The 23,077-nt window shown below is 45.4% G+C and overlaps 1 protein-coding gene across 15 annotated transcripts in view; it reads left to right on the forward strand.

Moving 5' to 3' along the window:
- Nucleotides 1-10,155: 10,155 nt before the first annotated feature.
- MILR1 (mast cell immunoglobulin like receptor 1) overlaps nt 10,156-23,077 on the forward strand; it is a 39,995-nt gene continuing 27,073 nt past the window's right edge. For 5 of the 15 annotated variants that reach the window (XR_006692989.3, XM_065531859.2, XM_045374579.3 and 2 more), the window contains exons 1-5: nt 10,156-10,273; nt 10,366-10,407; nt 13,729-13,998; nt 18,881-19,165; nt 22,222-22,332. Coding sequence is in view for 9 of the 15 variants with exons in the window: in XM_065531859.2 (XP_065387931.1) it covers nt 10,219-10,273; nt 10,366-10,407; nt 13,729-13,998; nt 18,881-19,165; nt 22,222-22,332 (763 nt within the window). In the remaining 6 variants the exon portion in view is untranslated. Of the gene's footprint in view, nt 10,274-10,365; nt 10,408-13,728; nt 13,999-18,880; nt 19,166-21,929; nt 22,063-22,221; nt 22,333-23,077 lie in introns of all 15 variants that reach the window. The other 10 variants (XR_012426020.1, XR_010581939.2, XR_012426019.1 and 7 more) reach the window with 5 other exon arrangements.

The following is a 23,077-nucleotide window of genomic DNA, read 5'->3' on the forward strand; positions in this document are numbered from 1 at the left end:
TAACTTTTGAAAGTGTGACATTAAAGTAGAGGGGAAAAATTTCCAAGACTCTCTTGGAAAACTAATGTGTTCATAAATATCAAGCAAAACAGGAATTAATTGCATAGACTAAATTAATAAAAGACAAAAATAATCTTCTTATGACTTTTTGCTTCAAACATTGCTGATCCTCTCTTGTTTTTCAGAGTCAAGAAAACTCTTCTTTTGAATTATTTACAGCTTTTAACAATTGAGTAAAGTATACTCCTATGAGCAAAATTTGGAGCATATTCCTTTCTCTCTACTTGATTTTTCCAGAATCTGGAAACTATTTGTGAGTATTCATCAGTGTTTTTTGTTTGTTTGGTTGGTTGGTATTTTATTTGTTTGTTTGGACAGGGCCTTTCTCTCTCATCCAGGCTGAAGTTCAGTGGCATGGTCACAATCATCACAGCTCACTATAGCCTCGGCCTCACAGGCTCAAGTGATCCACTCACCTCAGCCTCCCAAGTACCTGGGGTTACAATTGTGTGTCACCACGCCCAGCTAATTTTGTTTTATTTGTTTGTAGAGTTGAGGTCTCACTATGTTGGCCAAGCTGGTCTCAAACTCCTGGGCACAAGTGATCCTCCCACATCAGCCCCCCAAAGTGCTGGGATTGCTGGTGTGAGCCACCACATCTGGCCTAGTATTCTTAACTTATGGCAATATAGCTATTTGCATAAGTGCAATAAGAATCTGTTTTTCTTTTGTATCAGGTTATTTTACCTGGAGTGCTTTCAAATACAAACAGACTGCTTTAAAGGAATCAAAGTTGACATATCGAGCCAATAAAAGCCCCTTAGGAAAACTGCCATCATACCTTGTCTACACAATCCCTGTACAGGGTTTCTGACCTGTGGCAAATAAAGAATGTCACTTTCTTTTTTTTTTTTTTTTTTTTTTTTTTGAGACGGAGTCTCGCTGTGTCTCCCAGGCTGGAGTGCAGTGGCGTGATCTCGGCTCACTGCAAGCTCCGCCTCCCGGGTTCACGCCATTCTCCCGCCTCAGCCTCCCACGTAGCTGAGACTACAGGCGCCCGCCACCACGCCCGGCTAGTTTTTTGTATTTTTAGTAGAGACGGGGTTTCACCATGTTAGCCAGGATAGTCTCGATCTCCTGACCTTGTGGTCCACCCGCCTCGTCCTCCCAAAGTGCTGGGATTACAGGCTTGAGCCACCGCGCCCGGCCAAGAATGTCACTTTCTGACAGGCCCAGAAGCCTCAAGTTATCTTGGGACCTCAAGAAGAGAGAAATTTACCCAACTCATATAGGTATTTGCAGGCACAGATTAATCAGTGGCTGGGCTCAAGGCCTTAAAAACTCTAATCTAAGAGTCCTTATAGAAAAAAGTTCCATCAAAGCCAATTTTATTTTTCTATTATTATTATTATTGTTATTATTTTGCTCTTGTTGCCCAGGCTGGAGTGCAATGCCGTGATCTCTGCTCGCCGCAACCTCCGCCTCCTGGGTTCAAGCAATTCTCCTGCCTCAGGTTCCCAAGTAGCTGGGATTATAGGCATGCACCACCATACCCAGCTAATTTTGTATTTTTAGTACAGATGGGGTTTCTCCATATTGGTCAAGCTGGTCTTGAACTCCTGACTTCAGGTGATCCACCTGCCTCAGCCTCCCAAAGTTCTGCGATTACAGGTGTGAGTCATCACACCTGGCAATCAAAGCCAAATTTAAAAGAAGCCTGTATAGCAAATAATTATTCTTGCTGCACATTATGTGAACAATATGCCAAGTCTCATAAGACTAAAGCTTGTTTTGCAAACAAATCAGTCCTACCATGATTTTTTTTAATTTAATAAAAATGGGAGATGAGAGAGAGAAAAAATTATGTATCAAAAACTATGGTATACCTTGATATGGTTTGGCTGTGTCCCCACCCAAATCTCATCTTGAATTCCCACACGTTGTGGAAGGGACCTGGTGTGAAGGAATTGAATCATGGGGGCAGGCCTTTCCCACGCTATTCTCATGATAGTGAATAAGTCTCATGAAAGCTGATGGTTTTATAAGGGGGGGTTTCCCTGCACAAGCTCTCTCTTTGCCTGCTGCCATTCATGTAAGATGTGACTTGCTGCTCCTTGCCTTCCATCGTGATTGCGAGGCCTCTCCAGCCATGTGGAACTGTAAGTCCATTAAACCTCTCTTTCTTTTGTAAATTGCCCAGTCTCCGATATATCCTTATCAGCAGTGTGAAAATGAACTGATACATATCTGTTATTAGAGTCTTGTCTCATCCATTGTTTTTGAGTTTTTTCTGCTTTTTAAATTTTATTTTTATTTATTTATTTTGAGATGAAGTCTCACTCTGTCGCCCAGGCTGGAGTGCAGTGGCACGATCTCGGCTCACTGCAAGCTCTGCCTCCAGGGGTTCACACCATTCTCCTGCCTCAGCCTCCCGAGTAGCTGGGACTACAGGTGCCTGCCACTGCGTCCGGCTATTTTTTGAGACAGAATCTCACTTTGTTACCCAGGCTGGAGCGCAGCAACATGATCTCGGCTCACTGCAACCTCCATCTGCTGGGTTCAAGTGATTCTCATGCCTTGACCTCCCGAGTAGCTGGGATTACAGACACCCACCACCATACCCAGGTAATTTTCGTATTTTTAGTACAGATGGGGTTTTACCATGTGGGGTACTCTGGTCTTAAACTCCTGGCCTTAAGTGATCCACCTTCCTCGGCCTCCCAAAATGTTGGAATTACAGGCATGAGCCATCACACCCTACCTTTTCTGCTATTTAGACTGACCCTGATTATTTTTATGAACCAACCAATGATCTCTGTCTGCTGCTCAGCAGAAACAGGAGGAATGGGCAATGTAAAAATGTGGAATCAGTTTATAATTCTGGGCATGTATTGGGATTGGCTAGCAACTCCGTATCAGCTTGGTTCTAACCATTGCCCAGTTCATGGAAAGCCTTCCTATTTAGTTTACTTGGAATTATTTTATCTATTTTGTTTTACTACTATGGAATATATGACTGTTGTACTCTTTGTATAGGAATGCAGGATAAACTCACTCAACATTTTCTTTTTTTTTTTTTTTTGAGATGGAGTTTTGCTCTTGTTGCTCAGGCTGGAGTGCAGTGGTGCAATCTTGGCTCACTGTAAGCGATTCTCCTGCCTCAGCCTCTCGAGCAGCTGGGATTACAGACATGTGCCACCACACCTGGCTAATTTTGTATTTTTAGTAGAGATGGGGTTTCTCTATGTTGGTCAGGCTGGTCTTGAACTCCTGATCTCAGGTGATCTGCCTGCCTTGGCCTCCCAAAGCCCTGAGATTACAGGCATGAGCCACTGTGCCCGGCCAACATTTTCTTAAATTGAACACTTATTAATCTTCCAGACACCACCTTTTGTCAGAACTCAGAGTTATGAATGGCCATCACCATACTAACGCTTTCTGACTGAGCTCCTCTCTACCCTGAATAAAAGAGACCCTAATAGTTAGGCAGGAATATCACCACCCCTATTCAGCCCAAAGAAGTTACTGATGATGGATCTTCATCCCTCTACAACACTTCGTCCCCTTGTAAAAGGCAGGGGGAAGTGTGTCAGAGGTGTTGGAACCAGACCGACTCCATCTTGAACAGGGGCTGGGTAAAATAAGGTTGAGACCTGCTGGGCTGCATTCTCAGGAGGTTGTGGATTTTTAGTCACAGGATGAGATAGGAGGTTGACACAAGATACAGGTCACAAAGAACCCACTGATAAAACAGGATGCAGTAAAGAAACCAGCCCAAACCCATTAAATCCAAGATGGCAACAAAAGTGACCTCTGACCATCTTCACTGCTCATTATGCTAATATAATGCATTAGCATGCTAAAAGACACTCCCACCAGCACCATGACAGTATACAAATGCCATGGCAACATCCAGAAGTTACCCTATGTGGTCTAAAATGGGGAGGAACCATTAGTTCTGGGAACTCCTCGCCCCTTTCCCAGAAAATTTAGGAGTAATCAAACCCTTGTTTAGCATATGATCAAGAAATAACCTTGGCTATGGAGTAGCCATTCTTTTGCTTCTTTACTTCTCTAATAAACTTGTGCTCACTCTACTCTGTGGACGCACCCTGAATTCTTTCTTTCTTTTTTTTTTTTTTTTTTTTTTTGAGACGGAGTCTCGCTCTGCCGCCCAGGCTGGAGTGCAGTGGCCGGATCTCAGCTCACTGCAAGCTCCGCCTCCCGGGTTCACGCCATTCTCCTGCCTCAGCCTCCGGAGTAGCTGGGACTACAGGCGCCCGCCACCGCGCCCGGCTAGTTTTTTGTATTTTTTAGTAGAGACGGGGTTTCACCGTGTTAGCCAGGATGGTCTCGATCTCCTGACCTCGTGATCCGCCCATCTCGGCCTCCCACAGTGCTGGGATTACAGGCTTGAGCCACCGCGCCCGGCCCCTGAATTCTTTCTTGTGTGAGATCCAAGAACCCTTTCTTGGGGTCTGGATCAGAACCCCTTTCTGGAAACACTGTAGGTAACATCACTATTGTAAAACCTACAATTGGTGTTTTGGAGATCTTTCGGACTGACCCCACCTGGACCCATGACTCATGAGTCAGCTGATCCTGTGGCTCCACGCAGAGGTGGACTCAGCTCAAGAAGACTGTTTTCTACACCCCTGTGATTTCATCCTCAACCAATCAGTAACACCCACTCCCGAGTCCCCTGCCCACCAAATTTTCCACAAAACCCTTAACATCATAGCCTTCAGGGACATTGATGAGAGTAATAAATTTCATTCCCCATGTGGTGTGGCTGATTGCATGCCAAGTAAACTCTCTTTTTGCAATGCTATCATCTCAGTGAATTGATTTTTGTTTGTGCAGCAGGCAAGAAGAACTCATCAGGCAATTACACCTTCACCAGATGGTATTTATTAAAGTTTTATGGAAGAATAAAGTTAAACCAATGAATTAGATAATTTTTGTTATTGAGAACTATTAAATATTATATATATAAATAAATATATAAATATCTATAAACATATAAAATCTCTATCTATATTATATATATATGGTGTATTAGTCCATTTTCACACTGCTATAAAGGACTACCTAAGACTGGGTAATATATAAAGAAAAGAGGTTTAGGCTGGGCATGGTGGCTCACACTTGTAATCCCAGCACTTTGGGAGGCCAAGGTGGGGGGATCACCTGAGGTCAGGAGTTCAAGACCAGCCTCAGCCACATGATGAAACCCCATCACTACTAAAAATACAAAAATTAGCTGGGCATGGTGATGGGCACCTGTAATCCCAGCTACTCAGGAGGCTGAGGCAGGAGAGTCACTTGAACCTGGGAGGCAGAGGTTGCAGTGAGCCAAGATCATGCCATTGCACTCCAGCCTGGGCAACAAGAGTGAAATTCTGTTTAAAAAAAAAAAATACAAAAATTAGCTGGGCATTATGGTTGGCACCTGTAATCCCAGCTACTTGGGAGGCTGAGGCAGGAGAATTACTTGAACCTGAGAGGTAGAAGCTGCAGTGAGCCGAGATTGTGCCACTGTACTCAAGCCTGAGTGACAGAACAAGATTCCATCTCAAAAAAAAAAAAAAAAAAAAAAAAAAAGACCCTGTTGTTGCAAGCCTGTGGGTTGCCTGAGTGCAAGTATGGGCTCCAGGTGGGTCTTTTGAGGAAAGGATCTTGTTTTTACCTTCCATGTAAAAGTTACTTTATGTTTCCCAATACCTCAGTGGTTTTGAACCCAAGCCTCTGGGAAATGTCCCAACCTCCTGTCCTCACTCAGTGCACCGTGCTGTCAGGCTTAGAGGAGGCTCTTTCTCCTTATGGAGGACCAAGGAAACGTGTCAAGGTCTGTCATTATCCCATCTTTCCTCCTTCTCCATAATAAGAATATTAATGTGGAAAGAAATAATTGAAAGAGGAGCGGCCGGGCGCGGTGGCTCATGACTGTAATCCCAGCACTTTGGGAGGCCAAGGAGGGCGGATCACCTGAGGTTAGGAGTTCGAGACCAGCCTGGCCAATGTGGTGACACCCCGTCTCTACTAAAAATACAAAATTTAGCCGGGCGTGGTGGCAGGCGCGTGTAGTTACAGCTACTTGGGAAGCTGAGGCAGGAGAATTGCTTGAACCCAGGAGGTGGAGGTTGCAGTGAGCCAAGATCGTGCCATTGCACTCTAGCTTGGGGGACAAGAGCGAGACGTCGTCTCAAAAAAAAAAAAAAAAGAAAAAGAAAAGAAAGAGGAGCTAGAATAAGAAAATAAAAGCTGGTAAATTAGTTCAACCATTGTGGAAGACAGTGTGGCGATTCCTCAAAGATCTAGAACTAGAAATACCATTTGACCCAGCAATCCCATTACTGGGTATATACCCAAAGGATTATAAATCATGCTACTATAAAGATACATGCACATGTATGTTTATTGTGGCACTATTCACAATAGCAAAGACTTGGAACCAACCCAAATGCCCATCAATCATAGACTGGATTAAGAAAATGTGGCACATACACACCATGGAATACTATGCAGTCATTAAAAAGGATGAGTCACGTCCTTTGCAGGGACATGGATGAAGCTGGAAACCACCATTCTCAGCAAACTATCACAAGGACAGAAAACCAAACACCGCATGTTCTCACTCATCGGTGGGAACTGAACAATGAGATCACTTGGATACAGGGAGGGGAACATCACACACTGGGGTGTGTCAGGGGGTGGGGGGTTAGGGGAGGGATAGCATTAGGAGAAATACCTAATGTAGATGATGAGTTGATGGGTGCAGCAAACCAACATGGCACGTGTATACGTATGTATCAAACCTGCACGTTGTGCACATGTACCCTAGAACTTAAAGTATAATAATAAAAAAAAGAAAATAAAAATATTCTACTCTCCAGATATGGCTATTGTTAACATTTTGAGAAAATATCCTTCCAGATAGTTTTTCTCTTTCTTTCTTCCTTTCCTTTCTTTTCCTTTTCTTTTTAAATTTAGAGACAAGATCTCATTACATTGCTCAGGCTGGTCTCAAACTCCTGGGCTCAAGTGATCCACCTATCTTAGTCTCCCAAAGTGCTGGGAATACAGGCATGAGCCACTGTACCTGGACTCCAGAGAGTTTTTCTATGAATATAAATCATGCACTTTCTTATTTAGAAAAATGATTTATGTTATTACAACTGTTAATAATAGCTTTTCTCTTTTCTTAAGTATATTGTGGTTCTCTTACCACATCATGAAATGTTCTTCTATATCACCATTAAAAAAATATATTTTTTTTTCTTTTTTGAGACGGAGTCTCACTCTGTCGCCCAGGCTGGAGTGCAGTGGCACTCCCAAAGTGCTGGGATTACCAGTGAGCCACCACCCCTGGCTCCACATTTTTGTATAGACCCATGGAAATGGTTTCTCTATCAGATCCAGCACAAATTGCAGACATGTCTGGCAACGAAAAAAAAAAAATATATATATATAGGCAACTTCTAGTATTTTTAGACTTGAGTAATAGCTGCAGTAGCACGATCTCAGGCCACTGCAACCTCCGGTTCCCAGGTTCCCAAGTGGCTGAGATTACAGGCACTTGCCACCACACTCAGCTAATTTTTTAAATTTTTACTAGAGACAAGGTTTCGCCGTGTTGACCAGGCTGGTCTCAAATTCCTGATCTCAAGTGATCCACCCACCTCAGTCTCCCAAAGTGCTGGGATTACAGGCATGAGCCACTGCACCCGGCCTCACACATTCTATTTCAAAGGCTGATCTAAGTTTACTCCTACCTCAGTTCTCCTGGCACTGCAGAGCTCACCATAATAGCAAGACCCCAAGGCTCCCTTGATTCAGAACTGTACTTTTGAAAGACCCCATCTCAGAAAAAAAAAAAAAAAAAAAAGGGCCAGGCGCCGTGGCTCACACCTGTAATCCCAGCACTTTGGGAGGCCGAGGCGGGTGGATCACGAGGTTGGGAAATCGAGACCATCCTGGCTAACATGGTGAAACCCTGTCTCTACTAAAAATACAAAAAATTGGCCAGGCGTGGTGGCACACACTTGTAATCCCAGTTACTTGGAAGGCCGAGGCAGGAGAATCCCTTGAACCCAGGAGGTGGAGGTTGCAGTGAGCCAAGATAGGGCCACTGCACTCCAGCCTGGGCAACAGAGAGAGACTCCATCTCAAAAAAAGAAAGAGAAAGAAAATGTGGATGCGGGGAATGATCCTATGGTTGTCTGCTCTTTTCCAGCTGGCCAGCAGTGGTAGCTGAAAAGTGACAGGATGCTGATGAAAAACATTGCAGATGTGAAGAAAAGAAAAAGTTGATGGAATTTTGCACATGTGTCTGACAGTTCACCCATGCAAACTTTTACAAAGTGCTGTAAAGCTGTTGTAGTAAGGGTTGGACATAGTGGCTCATGCCTGTAATCCCAGCATTTTGGGAGGCCACACGCACGAGGATCGCTTGAGCCCAGGAGTTCAAAACCAGCCTGGGCAATATAGTGAGACTTCGTCTCTACAAAAAAGTTAAAAACTTAGTAGTGTATGGTGGTTTGTGCCTGTGGTCCCAGCTACTAGAGAGGCTGAGGTGGAAGGATAGTTTGATTCTGGGAAGTGGAGGTTGCAGTGAGCCAAGATGGTACCACTACACTCCAGCTTGGGAGACAGAGCGAGACTCTGTCAAACCCCCTAGCTAGGTGACCCTAAGTCAATAAGGAGGGATTTGGTTACACCTTGGGAACTAAGGCACAGAGATGAATGTTCCAGCTCAAGGCCACCCCTGCCATTCAGCTCCTTGCTTCCTCTCTTGGTGGACCTGTCAATTCTTGCATGTGTCGACCAGCTGTCTTGCCCACCTAGCCCCATAGTCATACCTTTCTATCCTTTTGGTGATCTCCACTCCATCAAGAAGTGGCTCTGCACATCCTATTTCAATTGACTTTTTTTTTTTTTTTTTGAGATGGAGTTTCACTCTGTCACCCAGGCTGGAGTGCAGTGGTGCAATCTCGGCTCACTGCAACCTCCACCTCCTGGGTTCAAGCAATTCTCCTGCCTCAGCCCCCCAAGTAGCTGGGATTATAGGCGCACGCCACCATGCCCAGCTAATTTTTTTGTATTTTTACTAGAGATGGGGTTTTGCGGTGTTGGCCAGGCTGGTCTCAAACGCTTGATCTCAGGTGATCCGTCCGCCTCGGCCTCCCAAAGTGCTAGGATTACAGGCATGAGCCACCACACCTGGCCTGCATGTTTTATTTTAAAGGCTGATCTAAGTTAACTCCTACCTCAGATCTCCTGACACTGGAGGGCTCGCCGTAATAACAAGTCCCCAAGGCTCCCTTGATTCAGAAATCACTGAGGCAGCAGCATCTTGTACAAATATTTCTCAGACTTCACTATGTGTAAGAATTGCTTGGGGCCCTTGTTTTAAAAAAAAAAAAAATCAGAGTCACAGACTTCAAACCCGTTCAGTCTGGAGTGGGGTCTAGGAATCAATAGTGAATGAAAGCAGGCATTTTTGGCTAGGCACAGTAGCTCACACCTGTAATCCCAGCACTTCGGGAGGCAGAGGTGGGAGGATCACTTGAGCTCAGGAGTTTAACACCAGCCTGGGCAACTAGACCTCTGTCTCTACAAATAAAAATGATTAGCCAGGCATGGTGGTGCACACCTGTGGGCCCAGCTACTCAGGAGGCTGAAGTGGGAGGATCACCTGAGCCCAGGAGTTTGAGGCTGCAATGAGCTATGATCACAGCACTCCACTCCAATCTGGGTGACGGAGTGAGGCCAGTCTCAAAAAAAAAAAAAAAAAAAAAAGGCATTTTTGATACAATATTTGTATTATCTGCTTAAGACAGTCAGTTTGCTTCCAAAGACTAAACCGAACTTCCACTAAACTCCTTTCAGCATAGACTGAGTCCAGAGCAAGGAGATCAGGTGGGTTTACATAGACAATGTAACAGTCAGATTTACCTCCTTTTCTCTTTCCCAGCCAGCGTGGGACCGGGTGGCAGGGGGTGTGGGGGGCGGGTGACAGTCTACCAAATATCTCTCTTCTTATAGGAACTCATAGAGGAAAACAGATTGGTCGAACGAACCAGTCATATTATGCAAAGCTCGTCCAAACCCTCTGATTTCCTTAACTTGGCCAAGAAAAAGAGGAAGTTCTCCGAGTGACTCACTACTGTGGTGCTACTATGCCTTCTGACCCCGTCTTGGACTTCATCTGGGAGAATGTGGAGACATTTGAACAGGCTCCTTCTCTGGAGCGTATTTTCTTCTGTCACATGTAAGCTCCCCTTATTATTTTGAGGCTCAAACCTCTAAGCCAACGCGTCATGTGGAAAGTGAGCTTAATCGTGTTCCTTTTCTCTCTTTCAGGTAGAAAAGCTGTATTGGATTGTGAGGCAATGAAAACAGATGGTAAGTTTCACTTCTTTCTTACTGAAACCATTTTCGTTGAAGTGGTGAGACAGTCTGATTGCAACATGAGCGTCCATTCGAAAGTGTTTCTGAACTTTTATGAACAACCAAAGAATGGTCTTTTCAATTATCTATTACTTAAAATAAAATGATTTTAGGGAGGGGATTGCAGCGCTGAGACTCAGTGACAAAATATTGAAATCGTTTTCACAATGAAAGTTTCCTAACTTTCCTTGTTATTGTTTTATGGTTGTTGTGTTTTAACTATAAAGCCAACACACAGACTGGGCGTGGTGCCTCAGGCCTGTAATCCCAGCACTTTGGGAGGCTAATGGGGTAGGATTGCTTGAGCTCAGGAGTTCGGAGCCAGCCTGAACAACATAGTGAGACCTCATTTCTTAAAAAAAAAAAAAAAAAAAAAACCCCACAGAATTATTGTGAAATAATTCAAGTAACACTAGAAATATACATTGGGAAGTGGTCTAACTCTGGTTCTACTAGTTACTAGCCAGCAGCCTGAGCTCATGACATACCGACTTTGACCTTAATTTCTTTTTTTTTTTTTTTTTTTTAGACAGAGTCTTGCTCTGTCGCCCAGGCTGGAGTCAGTGGCGCGATCTTGGCTCACTGCAACCTCTGCCTCCTGGGTTCAAGCGATTCTCCTGCCTCAGCCTCCCGAGTAGCTGGGACTATAGGCATATGTCACCAAGCCCGGCTACTTTTTTATATTTTTAGTAGAGATGGGGTTTCACCTTGTTAGCCAGGATGGTCTCGATCTCCTGACCTCATGATCCGTCCTCCTCGGACTCCCAGAGTGCTGGGATTACAGGCGTGGGACACCGTAATTTCTTTCATCTGTGAAGTGGGCTAATAAAAAAGCACCTACCTGGTAGGCTAGTGTGCAGATCAAATGAGACAATCCCTGCTCCTCGTCACAGTGCCAGGCATATGGTAAACCATCCATAAGTGATAGTCAAAATGGTTGTTGTTACTGTATAAAATGTAAAAGTTCCATTACAATCCTCCTCCAATCCTTCTCCCCCTCCTACTTCCAGAAGCAACTGCTATCAACAGTCATTTTGTATTCGGTATCATAGTGAATAAACTCGTCTGTGACTTTCTTTTAACTTAATATATTATAGACATCTTTTCTAAGTAGTAGATATCGATTTAGCTCATCTTTTTCTTTCTTTTTTTTTTTTTTTTTTTTTGTTTGTTTGAGACAGAGTTTCACCTTGTTGCCCAGGCTGGAGTACAGTGGCGCAATCTCAGCTCACTGTGACCTCTGCCTCCTGGTTTCAAGGGATCCTCCTGCCTCAGCCTCTCGAGTAGCTGGGATTACAGGCGCCACCATGCCTGACTAATTTTTGTATTTTTTTTTTGGTAGAGACGGGGTTTCACCATGCTGGCAAAGCTGTTCTTGAACTCTTGACCTCGTGATCCTCCCGCCTCGGCCTCCCAAAGTGCTGGGGTTACAGGCATGAGCTACTACACCCGGCCTCAGTTCCTCTTTTTCAACAGCTGCATGGTGTTTTAAGACTCAGCCATGATTCTTTCAACCATCCTTATTTATTGTTCCACTTTTTGGGGGCAATATAAACAATGCTACAGTAAACATCCTTGTACAAAACATCCTTTATGGATGCTTGAGAGCTTGAAAGCATCTCTGTAGAATGAAATTCTAGAATTGAAATTGCAAGGTCAGAGGGCATACACATTTAAATTGTTACAGACCCTGCTAAGTTGCCCTCCCAACAAGGCTGATCGTATCCTATCTGTCACCAACGGTGACACCCACTCCCCAACGGTGGATATAATCACTTTTACTTTTTAATTTTATTTAGGGTTTTTTTTTTTTTTTCCTTTCTTTCTCTGAGACAGAGTCTCTGCTCTGTCGCCCAGATTGGAGTGCAGTGGTGTGATCTCAGCTTTCTGCAGCCTTGACCTTGCAAGCTCAATTGATCCTCCCGCTTCCGCTGCCTCCCAAGTAGTGCCATACAGGTGTGCGCCACCATGCCCAGCTAATTTTTGTATTTTTAGTAGAGGCAGGGTTTCACCATTTACCCAGGCTGGTCTCGAACTCCTGGACTCAAGAGATCTGCCCGCCTCGGCCTCCCAGATTGCTGGGATTACAGGCGTGAGCCACCGTGCCTGGCCAATCATTTTTAAAATTTATGCCAATCTGATGAGCAAAACATGATATCTCAGTGTTGTTTTAATTTGTAGTTGCCTCATCACTTGTGAAGTTGAGCATCTTTTTTCATGTTTACTGGCCACAAACGCTCTAGTGTTCCTATATTAGAAAAAACTTAGGGTTGGCTATTTGGTTGGAAAAGTAGTTTAAGTCTTGTCTTAAAGTTGAGTTTATATGGCGGGGCACAGTGACTCACACCTGTAATCCCGGCACTGTGGGAGGCTGAGGCAGGCAGTCACTTGAGGTCAGGAGTTCAAGACCAGCCTGGCCAACATGGTGAAACACTGTCTCTACCAAAACTACAAAACTTAGCTGGGCATGGTGACGTGTGCCTATCGTCCCAGCTGCTCAGGAGGCTGAGGCAGGAGGATCAGTTGACCCTGGAAGTTCAAGGCTGTGGTAAGTCAAGATCATGCCACTGCACTGCAGCCTGGGCAACGGAGTGAGATTCTGTCTCCAAAAAAAAAAAAAAAAAAAAAAGATTGAGTTTATGTAAGACTGAGAAAATGTTAATTGTCCAGATCAAAGAGTGGGAGAAGAGTTTATTGCATTTTTAAAAGCATTTTTGAAGAGTCTAAATCTGTCTTCCACCCAAGCCATCCACTGGTCCCAGCTATGTTTTGTTTGTTCTGTTTTGCTTTCTAAAAATTAGAGATGAGGGCTCTCTATGTTGCCCAGGCTGTTCTCGAACCCCTGACCTCAAGCGATCCTCCCACCACAGCCTTCCAAAGTGCTAGGATTATAGGCGTGAACCACCACACCCAGCTTCAATAACTTTTTGTTTATTTTTTATTTTTATTTTTTGAAATAGTATTACTCTGTCGCCCAGGCTGGAGTGCAGTGGCATGATCTTGGCTCACTGCAACCTCCACCTTCCGGGTTCAAGCAATTCTCCTGCCTTGGCCTCCTGAGTAGCTGGGATTACAGGTGCCCGCCACCGTGCTGGCTAATTTTTGTATTTTTAGTAGAGACAGGGTTTTGCCATGTTGCCCAGGCTGGTCTCAAACTCATGGCCTCAAGTGATCCACCTGCCTTGGCCTCCCAAAGTGCTGGGATTACAGGCGTGAGCCACCTTGCCCAGCCGGGATCTTAACAAGGACTTTTTCTTGTGTCATTTGGTTTTTCAGAATTCCCTTCTCCATGTTTGGACTCGAAGACTAATGTGGTTATGAAGGGTCAAAATGTATCTATGTTTTGCTCCCATAAGAACAAATCACTGCAGATCACCTATTCATTGTTTCGACATAAGACACACCTGGGAACCCAGAATGGAAAAGGTGAACCTGCAATTTTTAACCTAAGCATCACAGAAGCCCATGAATCAGGACCCTACAAATGCAAAGCCCAAGTTTACAGCTGTTCAAAATACAGCCGTGACTTCAACTTCACAATTGTCGGTAAGTAGAGCACCTGTTCCTTGGAGCCCTATAATTTATAGGGTCTTTTCTGGTTCTATGAGGGGCTCTCCATGACCCTTGTGAACACTCAACAACCTGGAAAGTATGTTACTGCGATCTTTATTCTTTTTTTATTTATTATTTATTTTTAGACCTGGTCAACAGGAAGTATTTTTAATTTTTTAATTTTTGAGATCTGTATTCTTTTTTTTTTTTTTGAAACAGAGTCTCACTCTGTTGCCCAGGCTGGAGTACAGTGGTACAATCTTGGTCCACTGCAAACTCCACCTCCCGGGTTTAAGACATTCTCCTACCTCAGCCTCTCAAGTAGCTGGGATTATAGGCACCCATCACCACACCTGGCTAATTTTTGTATTTTTACTTGAGACGAGGTTTCACCATGTTGGTGAGGCTGATCTCGAAGTCCTGACATCAGGTGATCCGCCTGTCTCAGCCTCCCAAAGTGCTGGGATTACAGGGGTGAGCCACTGCGCCCAGTGAGTTCTCTATTCTTAATAATTCCATTTCACCTTCTCTTTCAAAGACTTTCGACCATGTCAGGTAATAGTCTTATATCTTTAGGCAAAAGTCTTATATCTCAACAATAATTGTTGAGGTCTTTTCTAGGAACTTTATTCTGTGATTCCCATTGTGTGGGCAAAAATCACTTTTTTTTTTTTTTTCTGAAGCCTTGGGCCCCATGGAGAGGGTCTTCAAAGCCCCAGGCCTTTCCCACCGCTTCCTTAGTGTCCGGGGCCCCTTTGCTAGCACTCACTGCTATGTTTTTCTGTCCCATTTTCCCATCCCAAGCTCGTTACTGCCTAGCATTAAGGGCCTCATCTGTGAAGGTGACCTTGATAATGGACTCCTGGGAGAGGAGAAAGTCTTCTAGGAAACACATGTATGTTACACCTGGAGTCTTCAAAGCACAGGGACCCTGACTTCCTGAGAACTCTTGAGTGGTCCTCTGTGTCTGTGCTATCCAGTATGATACTGTTTAAATTTGTTTATTTTGTTTTATTTTCTTTCTTTCTTTCTTTCTTTCTTTCTTTCCTTCTTTCCTTCTTTCCTTCTTTCCTTCTTTCCTTCTTTCCTTCTTTCCTTCCTTCCTTCCTTCCTTCCTTCCTTCCTTCCTTCCTTCCTTCTTTCCTTCCTTCCTTCCTTCCTTCCTTCCTTCCTTCCTTCCTTCCTTCCTTCCTTCTTTCCTTCTTTCCTTCTTTCCTTCTTTCCTTCTTTCCTTCTTTCCTTCTTTCCTTCTTTCTTTCTTTCTTTCTTTCTTTCTTTCTTTCTTTCTTTCTTTCTTTTCTTTCTTTCTTTCTTGAGATGGAATCTCGCCCTGTCACCCAGGCTGGAGTGCAGTGGCATGATCTCAGCTCCCTGCAACCTCTGCCTTTCAGTTCAAGTAATTCTCCCACCGATGGAATCTCGCCCTGTCACCCAGGCTGGAGTGCAGTGGCATGATCTCAGCTCCCTGCAACCTCTGCCTTTCAGTTCAAGTAATTCTCCCACCTCAGCCTCCCAAGTGGCTGGGATTACAGGCACGTACCACCACGTCCAGCTAATTTTTGTATTTTTAATAGAGATGGGGTTTCACCATGTTGACCAGGCTGGTCTTGAACTCCTGACCTTAGGTGATCCACCCACCTCAGCCTCCCAAAGTGCTGGGATTACAGGCGTGTGCCACCACTCCTGGCCAAAATTTATTAATTTAATAGCCTATGTCACCCAGGCTGGAGTGCAGAGGCTACTCACAGAAAATCAAAGTCCACCGCAGTCTCAAACTCCTGTTCTTAAGAGATCCTCCCACCTCAGCATCCTGAATAGCTGGGATTACAAGCACATGTCATAATTGAAATCAAGTTAATGAAAATTAGATGAAATAAAAAATTTCACTCCACAGTCTCATTAGTTACATTTCAAGGCTTTGGTAGCCACACCTGTAGCTGGTGGCCACCACATTGGACAACACAGATGTAGACCATTCCCATCATCACAGAAAGTTCTGCTGGGTGACATTGCTGTAGCTCAGTGATTCTTAGCTTTTTAGGTTATAACTGTCTTAATAATCTAATGATAGCAATGAATACCTTCTCCAGAGAAATATTCATAAAACTGCAGATACAAATTTCTGCATAAGGTTTTAGAGGATGCTACAGACTCCAGGTTCGAACCCAGTATCTTGGCCAGGTGCAGTGGCTCACAGGTGTAATCTCAGCACTTTGGGAGACTGAGGCAGGAGGATCACCCGAGCCCAGGAGTTTGAGACCAGCCTGAGCATTATATGGAGACCATGTGTCTACAAAAAGTTAAAATATATATATATATGTAGCTGAGCATGGTGGCATGCCTATAGTGCCAACTACTCAGGAGGCTGAGTTGGGAGGATTGCCTCAGCTCAGGAGTTGAAGGCTGCAGTGAGCCGTGATTGCACCACTGCACACCAGCCTGGGTGACAGAGAGAGACCCTGTCTCAAGAAAAAAAAAAAAAAATCCCAATGATCTTTGGACATAAACTGAGTATATTCCTTGTGAAAGGAAAAGGAAGAAGGAGGGGGAAAATCCCTGCAAACATGGTACTGGAACACGATGGATATGTGAGGGCAGGAACATAGCTGATGGTATTCTCTAGTGGTCAGACTCCTGCTGCGCTGGGCAATAAGCCCATCGGTTCATATGTTTTCTGTGCACGACCTTCCTGCAATTTGTTAGGATAATTACACAGTCCGGTAATAAAACTATCTTGGTAGATTATAAAACTGTATTATCTTCAGTTAGGGCAGATCAACAGGCACTACTGAGTACCTACTCTGTGCAAGCAATTGTGCTACTGGGTTTTTAATGAGGCCTAAAACACAGTGTTGTCCCCAACCCAGTCAAGGTTGAAACTATGAGCCATAAACACAAATTCATTAACCACTGATTCACTCATCAATTTTTTATTTTTATTTTTTTTTTGAGACAGAGTCTTGCTCTGTCGCCCAGGCTGGAGTGCAGTGGTGCCATCTCAGCTCACTGCAAGCCCCGCCTCCCGAGTTCACGCCATTCTCCTGCCTCAGCCTCCCTAGTAGCTGGGACTATAGGCACCCGCTACCACGCCCGGCTAATTTTTTTTTTTTTTTTGTATTTTTACTGGAGACGGGGTTTCACCATGTTAGCCAGGATGGTCTCAATCTCCTGACCTCGTGAACCGCCCGCCTCGGCCTCCCAAAGTGCTCACTCATCAAATGTTTAAAGAGAACACAGGGCCGGCTGCGGTGGCTCACGCCTGTAATCCCAGCACTTTGGGAGGTTGAGTGGGGTCAGATCACTTGAGGTCAGTAGTTCAAGACCAGTCTGGCCAACATGGTGAAACCCTGTCTGTACTAAAAATACAAAAATTAGCCAGGCATGGTGGTGGGCACCTGTAATCCCCAGCTACTTGGGAGGCTGAGGCAGGAGAGTTGCTTGAACCTGGGAGGTAGAGGTTGCAATGAGCCGAGATCGTGCCACTGCACTCCAGCCTGGACAACAGTGTGAGACTCCGTCTCAAAACAAAAAAGAAAGTACATTTTTTAAAAAAAATTGTTTTTAAGTATGGACTCTTGAAGTTAGTGCTGACTGAGCCATTTACTAGCTGTGTGACGTTGGGCAAATTTCTCAATCTCTCTGAAGCACAGTTGGTTCATCTGTGGAATGGGTATGATACTATCCACACTGCAGGACTGTCGTGAAGGTCAAATGAGATCATGTGAATGGCATGCCTGGCACATGATAGATACTTAACAACTTTTCTTCCTTTCCTATAATACTGTCTTATTAATACATATATAATAAAATGTATAGCTGGGTTTTTCTGTTAGGTTATAGAATAGGCTATGATCTAACAGAGTGTAGCAGACCCATTTCCTGTTGAGAGTTTCTCTTGAATCTAGCTAGCAGGGTTACTCCTGCTCTTCAGAGGAAGTGAAAGATAATTGTGCAGCTGAGTTCTATAAATAAAAGTACCGTTAGAGGAAACGATATTTTGGGGGCTGGGCGTGGTGGCTCACACCTGAAATCCCAGCACTTTGGGAGGCTGAGGTGGGAAAATCACTTGAAGCCAAGAGTTTGAGACCAGCCTGGGCAACATAGCGAGACCCTGTCTCCACAAAACATTTAAAAATTAGCCAGCAGTGTGCACCTGTAGTCCCAGCTCCAGGGGAGGCTGAGGCAGGAGGATCACTTGAGCCCAGGAGTTTGAGGTTACAGTGAGCTATAATTGTGCCACTTCACTCCAGCATGGTTGACAGAGCAAGACCCTGTCTCCAAATAAATAAATACATTGAAAAGAAAATGATATTTTTGGATTAAAAAATCCCACTCTAAATTTACAAGGAATGAGAATAAAAGCACATCTTGGGCCAAGTGTGGTGGCTTCTGCCTATAACCCCAGCACTTTGGGAATTCAAGGTGGGAGGATCACTTGAGACCAGGAGTTCAAGACTGACCTGGCCAACATGGTAAGACCCTATGTCTATAAAAAATAAACATAAAAAACCACTTCTCAACTTCATACTTAGAACTGGATCATTGACAAAATTATATTCATTATTAACAATAAATAGATTGTGAATTCTAGGAAGGGCAACCTTGTACCCCAGTTCCTCAAAGCAGAGAGATACCCTCCACTCTCTGGCTTTCTCAGCACTGGGCTGAGAACCTCGGCTAACCCCACACTGCACGGGGTTGGCCACAGGCCCATTGGCCTTTCCCAGTGGGCCGTGAGCTTCTTGACTTCTCAGGAAGGGGGTCGTTCATCTTGGTTCCACAGCCTGGAATGGAGTAAGGGTTCCACCCATATTTGTGGTCTGAGTGAGCATGCCCAGTCTGTTTATCCTTTTCATGTTCACTTTCATTCTTCCAGACCCGGTGACTGCCCCAGTGCTGAACATTACGGTCATTCAAACAGAAACACACCGACATATAACATTACATTGCCTCTCAGTCAATGGCTCGCTGCCCATCAATTACACTTTCTTTGAAAAGCATATTGCCATATCACCAGCTATTTCCAAGTACGACAGGGAGTCTGCTGAATTTAAGTTAACCAGGAAGAATCCTGGAGAAGAGGAAGAGTATAGGTGTGAAGCTAAAAACAGATTGCCTGACTATGCAGCCTACAGTCAAACTGTCACCACGCCCTCAACAGGTAAGAGCGACCTGAGGTCTTTCAGCCAGGTCTGAACTCGCTTCCAGAAACTGCAGCTGCTCCTCTGCCCGCCCATTTCCCACCGTGGTCACCTGCTTCCACATGGAGGGTCCCTATGATAGAGTCCACGTAAACTCTCATGGGGTTGCTTTCTGCCATAAAGGAACCATAGAAAAGCCTAGAAGCTGGAGCAGGAGGGGGACTTATGGCGAAACTTTCTGCCCTCCTCTTCCAGTTTACACCTCTCTTGGAACTGCCAGGTCGGTTTTCTTTGTTTTTGTTTTTTTTGTCATGTTGTCTGCCTGCCTGCCTGCCTGCCTGCCTGGTTTCCTTCCTTCCTTCCTTCCTTCCTTCCTTCCTTCCTTCCTTCCTTCCTTCCTTCCTTCCTTCCTTCCTTCCTTCCTTCCTTCCCTCCCACCCTCCCTCCCTCCCTCCCTCCTTCCTTCCTTCCTTCCTTCCTTCCTTCCTTCCTTCCTTCCTTCCTTCCTTCCTTCCTTCCTCTTTTTCTTTTATTTTTTTTTTTTTTCTTTGAGACAGAATGTCACTCTGTTGCCCAGGCTGGAGTGCAACGCTGCAATCTCGGCTCATTGCAACCTCTGCCTCGCAGATTCTAGAGATTCTCGTGCCTCCGCCTCCTGAGTAGCTGGGACTACAGGCACCCGCCACCACGCTTGGTTAATTTCTGTATTTTCAGTAGAGATGGGTTTTCACCATGTTGGCCAGGCTGGTCTCAAACTCCTGGCCTCAAGTGATCTGCCCACCTCGGCCTCCCAAAGTGCTGGGATAACAGGCGTGAGCCACTGCGCCTGGCTGTCTTGTACTGATTTCTAATACCCATGCCTTCCTGCTTGGCTGTTTGTTGCTCCACTGCTAACAATGGTGAGTCCAGACTCCTGCACCACCCTTGGCTCAGGGCAAGAGGTGCCCCCGGCCAAGCTCTGTGTTTGGAGGACTCTGGTCTGGTACCTCTGGGCTATGTACCTTCCCCTAGGCTGAGGGGTTCAGGGAGCCATGGGGATGCACCCACCTGGACCTTATACTCCCACTTTTCTGCTCCACACTCTGGGTACCTGGACCTAGATCCCCTGCCCAATCAGATCAGAACCCATTTCCAGGGCCTGTACCAGTCTCTCCCCCAGCTCATCCTCCCGAGGGTGGCCCACAGTGAGGGTATGAGCATCCCTGGACCTGAGCCAAGGGAGCTGTTTATGGGGGGTGTGGATGGTGTTTGCACATGTGGGCTGGGGCGTCCACACGCATGCAAAGCCCCTTAGGGTGCAGGTCAGAGCCCAGGTGGGAAGTGGGGCAGCCCGGGACTTCCATGGGTTCGGTCCATGCTGCCACGTCCTGATGCCAAACTCTGGAAAGCCTGAGAATTCCAGATTCAAACCTGACCTTCCAGGTCCTTCTGAGGGTGCATTTGTCAAGGTAGAAGGATAGAAGGAAAACTAGATCGTGTGCAGTGACTCACACCTGTAATCCCAGCACTTTGGAAGGCTGTGACTGGCAGATCACTTGAGCCCAGGAGTTTGAGACCAGCCTGGGCAACATGGCAAAACCCCTGTCTCTACAGAAAATAAAAAAAAATTAGCCGGGTGTGGTGGTGCACGCCTGTGGTCTCAGCTACTGGGAGGATGAGGTAGGAGGATTGCTTGAGCCTGAGAGGTGGAGGCTGCAGTGAGCTATGATCATCGTGCCCTGCACTCCAGCCTGCACAACAGAGCGAGACCCTGTCTGAAAGAAAAAAGAAAAAGAAAGAAAAGAAAAACTAGGTTAGCAAAGGCACAAGGCATGCTTGGACACTGACCACTCCAGCCAGCCACATCCTCAGAACAGAACCTACGCCCTGGTATTCAGTGAGGGTGGTCTAACAAGTGAGGCAACCTGCTGGAGTCAGGCATTTGGCTATGAGTCACAGTCCTTCCATTCACTGCCTGTGTGACCTTAGGAAAGTCATTTCACCTCCCTGAGCCTTACCCACTTCATCTATAAAATGGGAATGATGCCAACAGGATAAGTCAGACAACACAGGCTAAGTGCCTAACACAGTGCCTGGCCTGCGGCTAAAACTCAAAAACTGGCAGCTGTTTGGATGACACGAAACGTGCTGCCAGGGCTCAGGGCCTCGCCCAGTAAACATCCAGGCTTTTCTGGGGCTTATGACCCCAGAAACGTTGCTTTTCTCTTCTTTGGATGACCACTGTGGAAGATGTGCTTGCTCATAACTTTTTAAACTTTATTATTTTTACTTATTTTATTATGTATTTATTTATTTATTTTGAGATGGAGTCGCACCCAGTCTGGAGTGCAATGGCACGATCTCGGCTCACTGCAACCTCTGCCTCCCGGGTTCAAGTGATTCTCATGCCTCAGTCTCCCAAGTAGCTGGAACTACAGGCACATGCCACCAGGCCCAGCTAATTTTTGTATTTTGGGTAGAGACGGGGTTTCACCATGTTGGCCAGGCTGGTCTCAAACTCCTGACCTCGGGTGATCTACCCGCCTTGGCCTCCCAAAGTGCTAGGATTACAGGTGTGAGCCACTGCGCCCGGGCTATTTTTATTTATTTCTTAACTTATTTATTTATTGAGACAGGGTCTGGTTTTGTCACTCAGGTTGGAGTACAGTGGCACAGTCGTAGCTCACTGCAGCCTCCACCTCCTGGGGTCAAGCGATTCCCCCTGCCTCAGCCTCCTGAGTAGCTGGGATCATAGGCACATGCCATCACACCTGGCTAATTTTTATGTATTTATTTATTTTGTAGAAACAAGGGCCTCACTATGTTGCCCAGGCTGGTCTCAAACTCCTGGACTCAGGCGATCCTCCGTCCTTGATCTCCGAAAGTGCTGGGATTACAGGTGTGAGCCACCACGCCCAGTCAATAACTTTATTGACTAGTAAGTCCCATAAGTGGCAGATGTCATGACCATTTGGGAACCTGGGTGCATAGTACATTGGTTAAATTGGGAGACATCACCTTTTCTAAAACACTTGCTGGCTTAACGTCATTGGCAAAGAAAATGCTATGGTCACCAGTGGATGCTGTCTTCTTCCAGGCGGAGACAGCTGTCCTTTCTGTCTGAAGCTACTGCTTCCAGGATTATTACTGCTGCTGCTGGTGATAATCCTAATTCTGGCTTTTTGGATACTGCCCAAATACAAAGCAAGTAAGTTCTTTTAGTCGCTTTACCACCGTTTTCCCATGGGGTTTGGGTTACAGACAGCAGGGCAGAGGGTGAGGAGAAAGAGAAAAGGGGATTGGAAATAGAATAGGGAGAAAATGAAAACAGGAGGAAAAGATGAGAAAGGGGAGCGGGAATGGAACAGACTTCCTGAATGGTTCATGCAGAGGGTAATTCTTTATCCAGGGAGAGCCTTTTCTGATTGAGGGCGAGCAGAGCTGGCTTCACAGACGTGCAGCCTGTGCAGTCACACAGGGCCCTGTGCCAAGAAGAACTCCACATTTAGTATTTATTTATTTATTTGTTTGTTTGTTTATTTATTTTTGAGACAGAGTTTTGCTCTTGTTGCCCAGGCTGGAGTGCAGTGGTGCGATCTCAGCTCACTGCAGCTTCCGCCTCCTGGGTTCAAGCAATTCTCCTGCCTCAGCCTCCCAAGAAGCTGGGATTACAGGTATCTGCCACCACACCCAGCATATTTTTTGTTTTTTTTAGCAGAGACAGGGTTTCACCATGTGAGCCAGGCTGGTCTCGAGCTCCCGGCCTCAGGTGACCCGCCCGCCTCAGCTTCCCAAAGTGCTGGGATTACAGTCATGAGCCACTGCTCCCGGCCGCATCTTGAAATTCTTAATGATTTTTTTGTACTCTTTTAAAAATTGTTAATGGTGGTAAAATATACATAACACTAAATTGGCCACTTTAAACCATGTTTAAATGTATAGTTCAGGCCGGG

This window comes from Macaca fascicularis, chromosome 16 (genome assembly GCF_037993035.2).
Source record: "Macaca fascicularis isolate 582-1 chromosome 16, T2T-MFA8v1.1".
In the NCBI taxonomy this organism is placed as follows: Eukaryota; Metazoa; Chordata; class Mammalia; order Primates; family Cercopithecidae; genus Macaca; species Macaca fascicularis.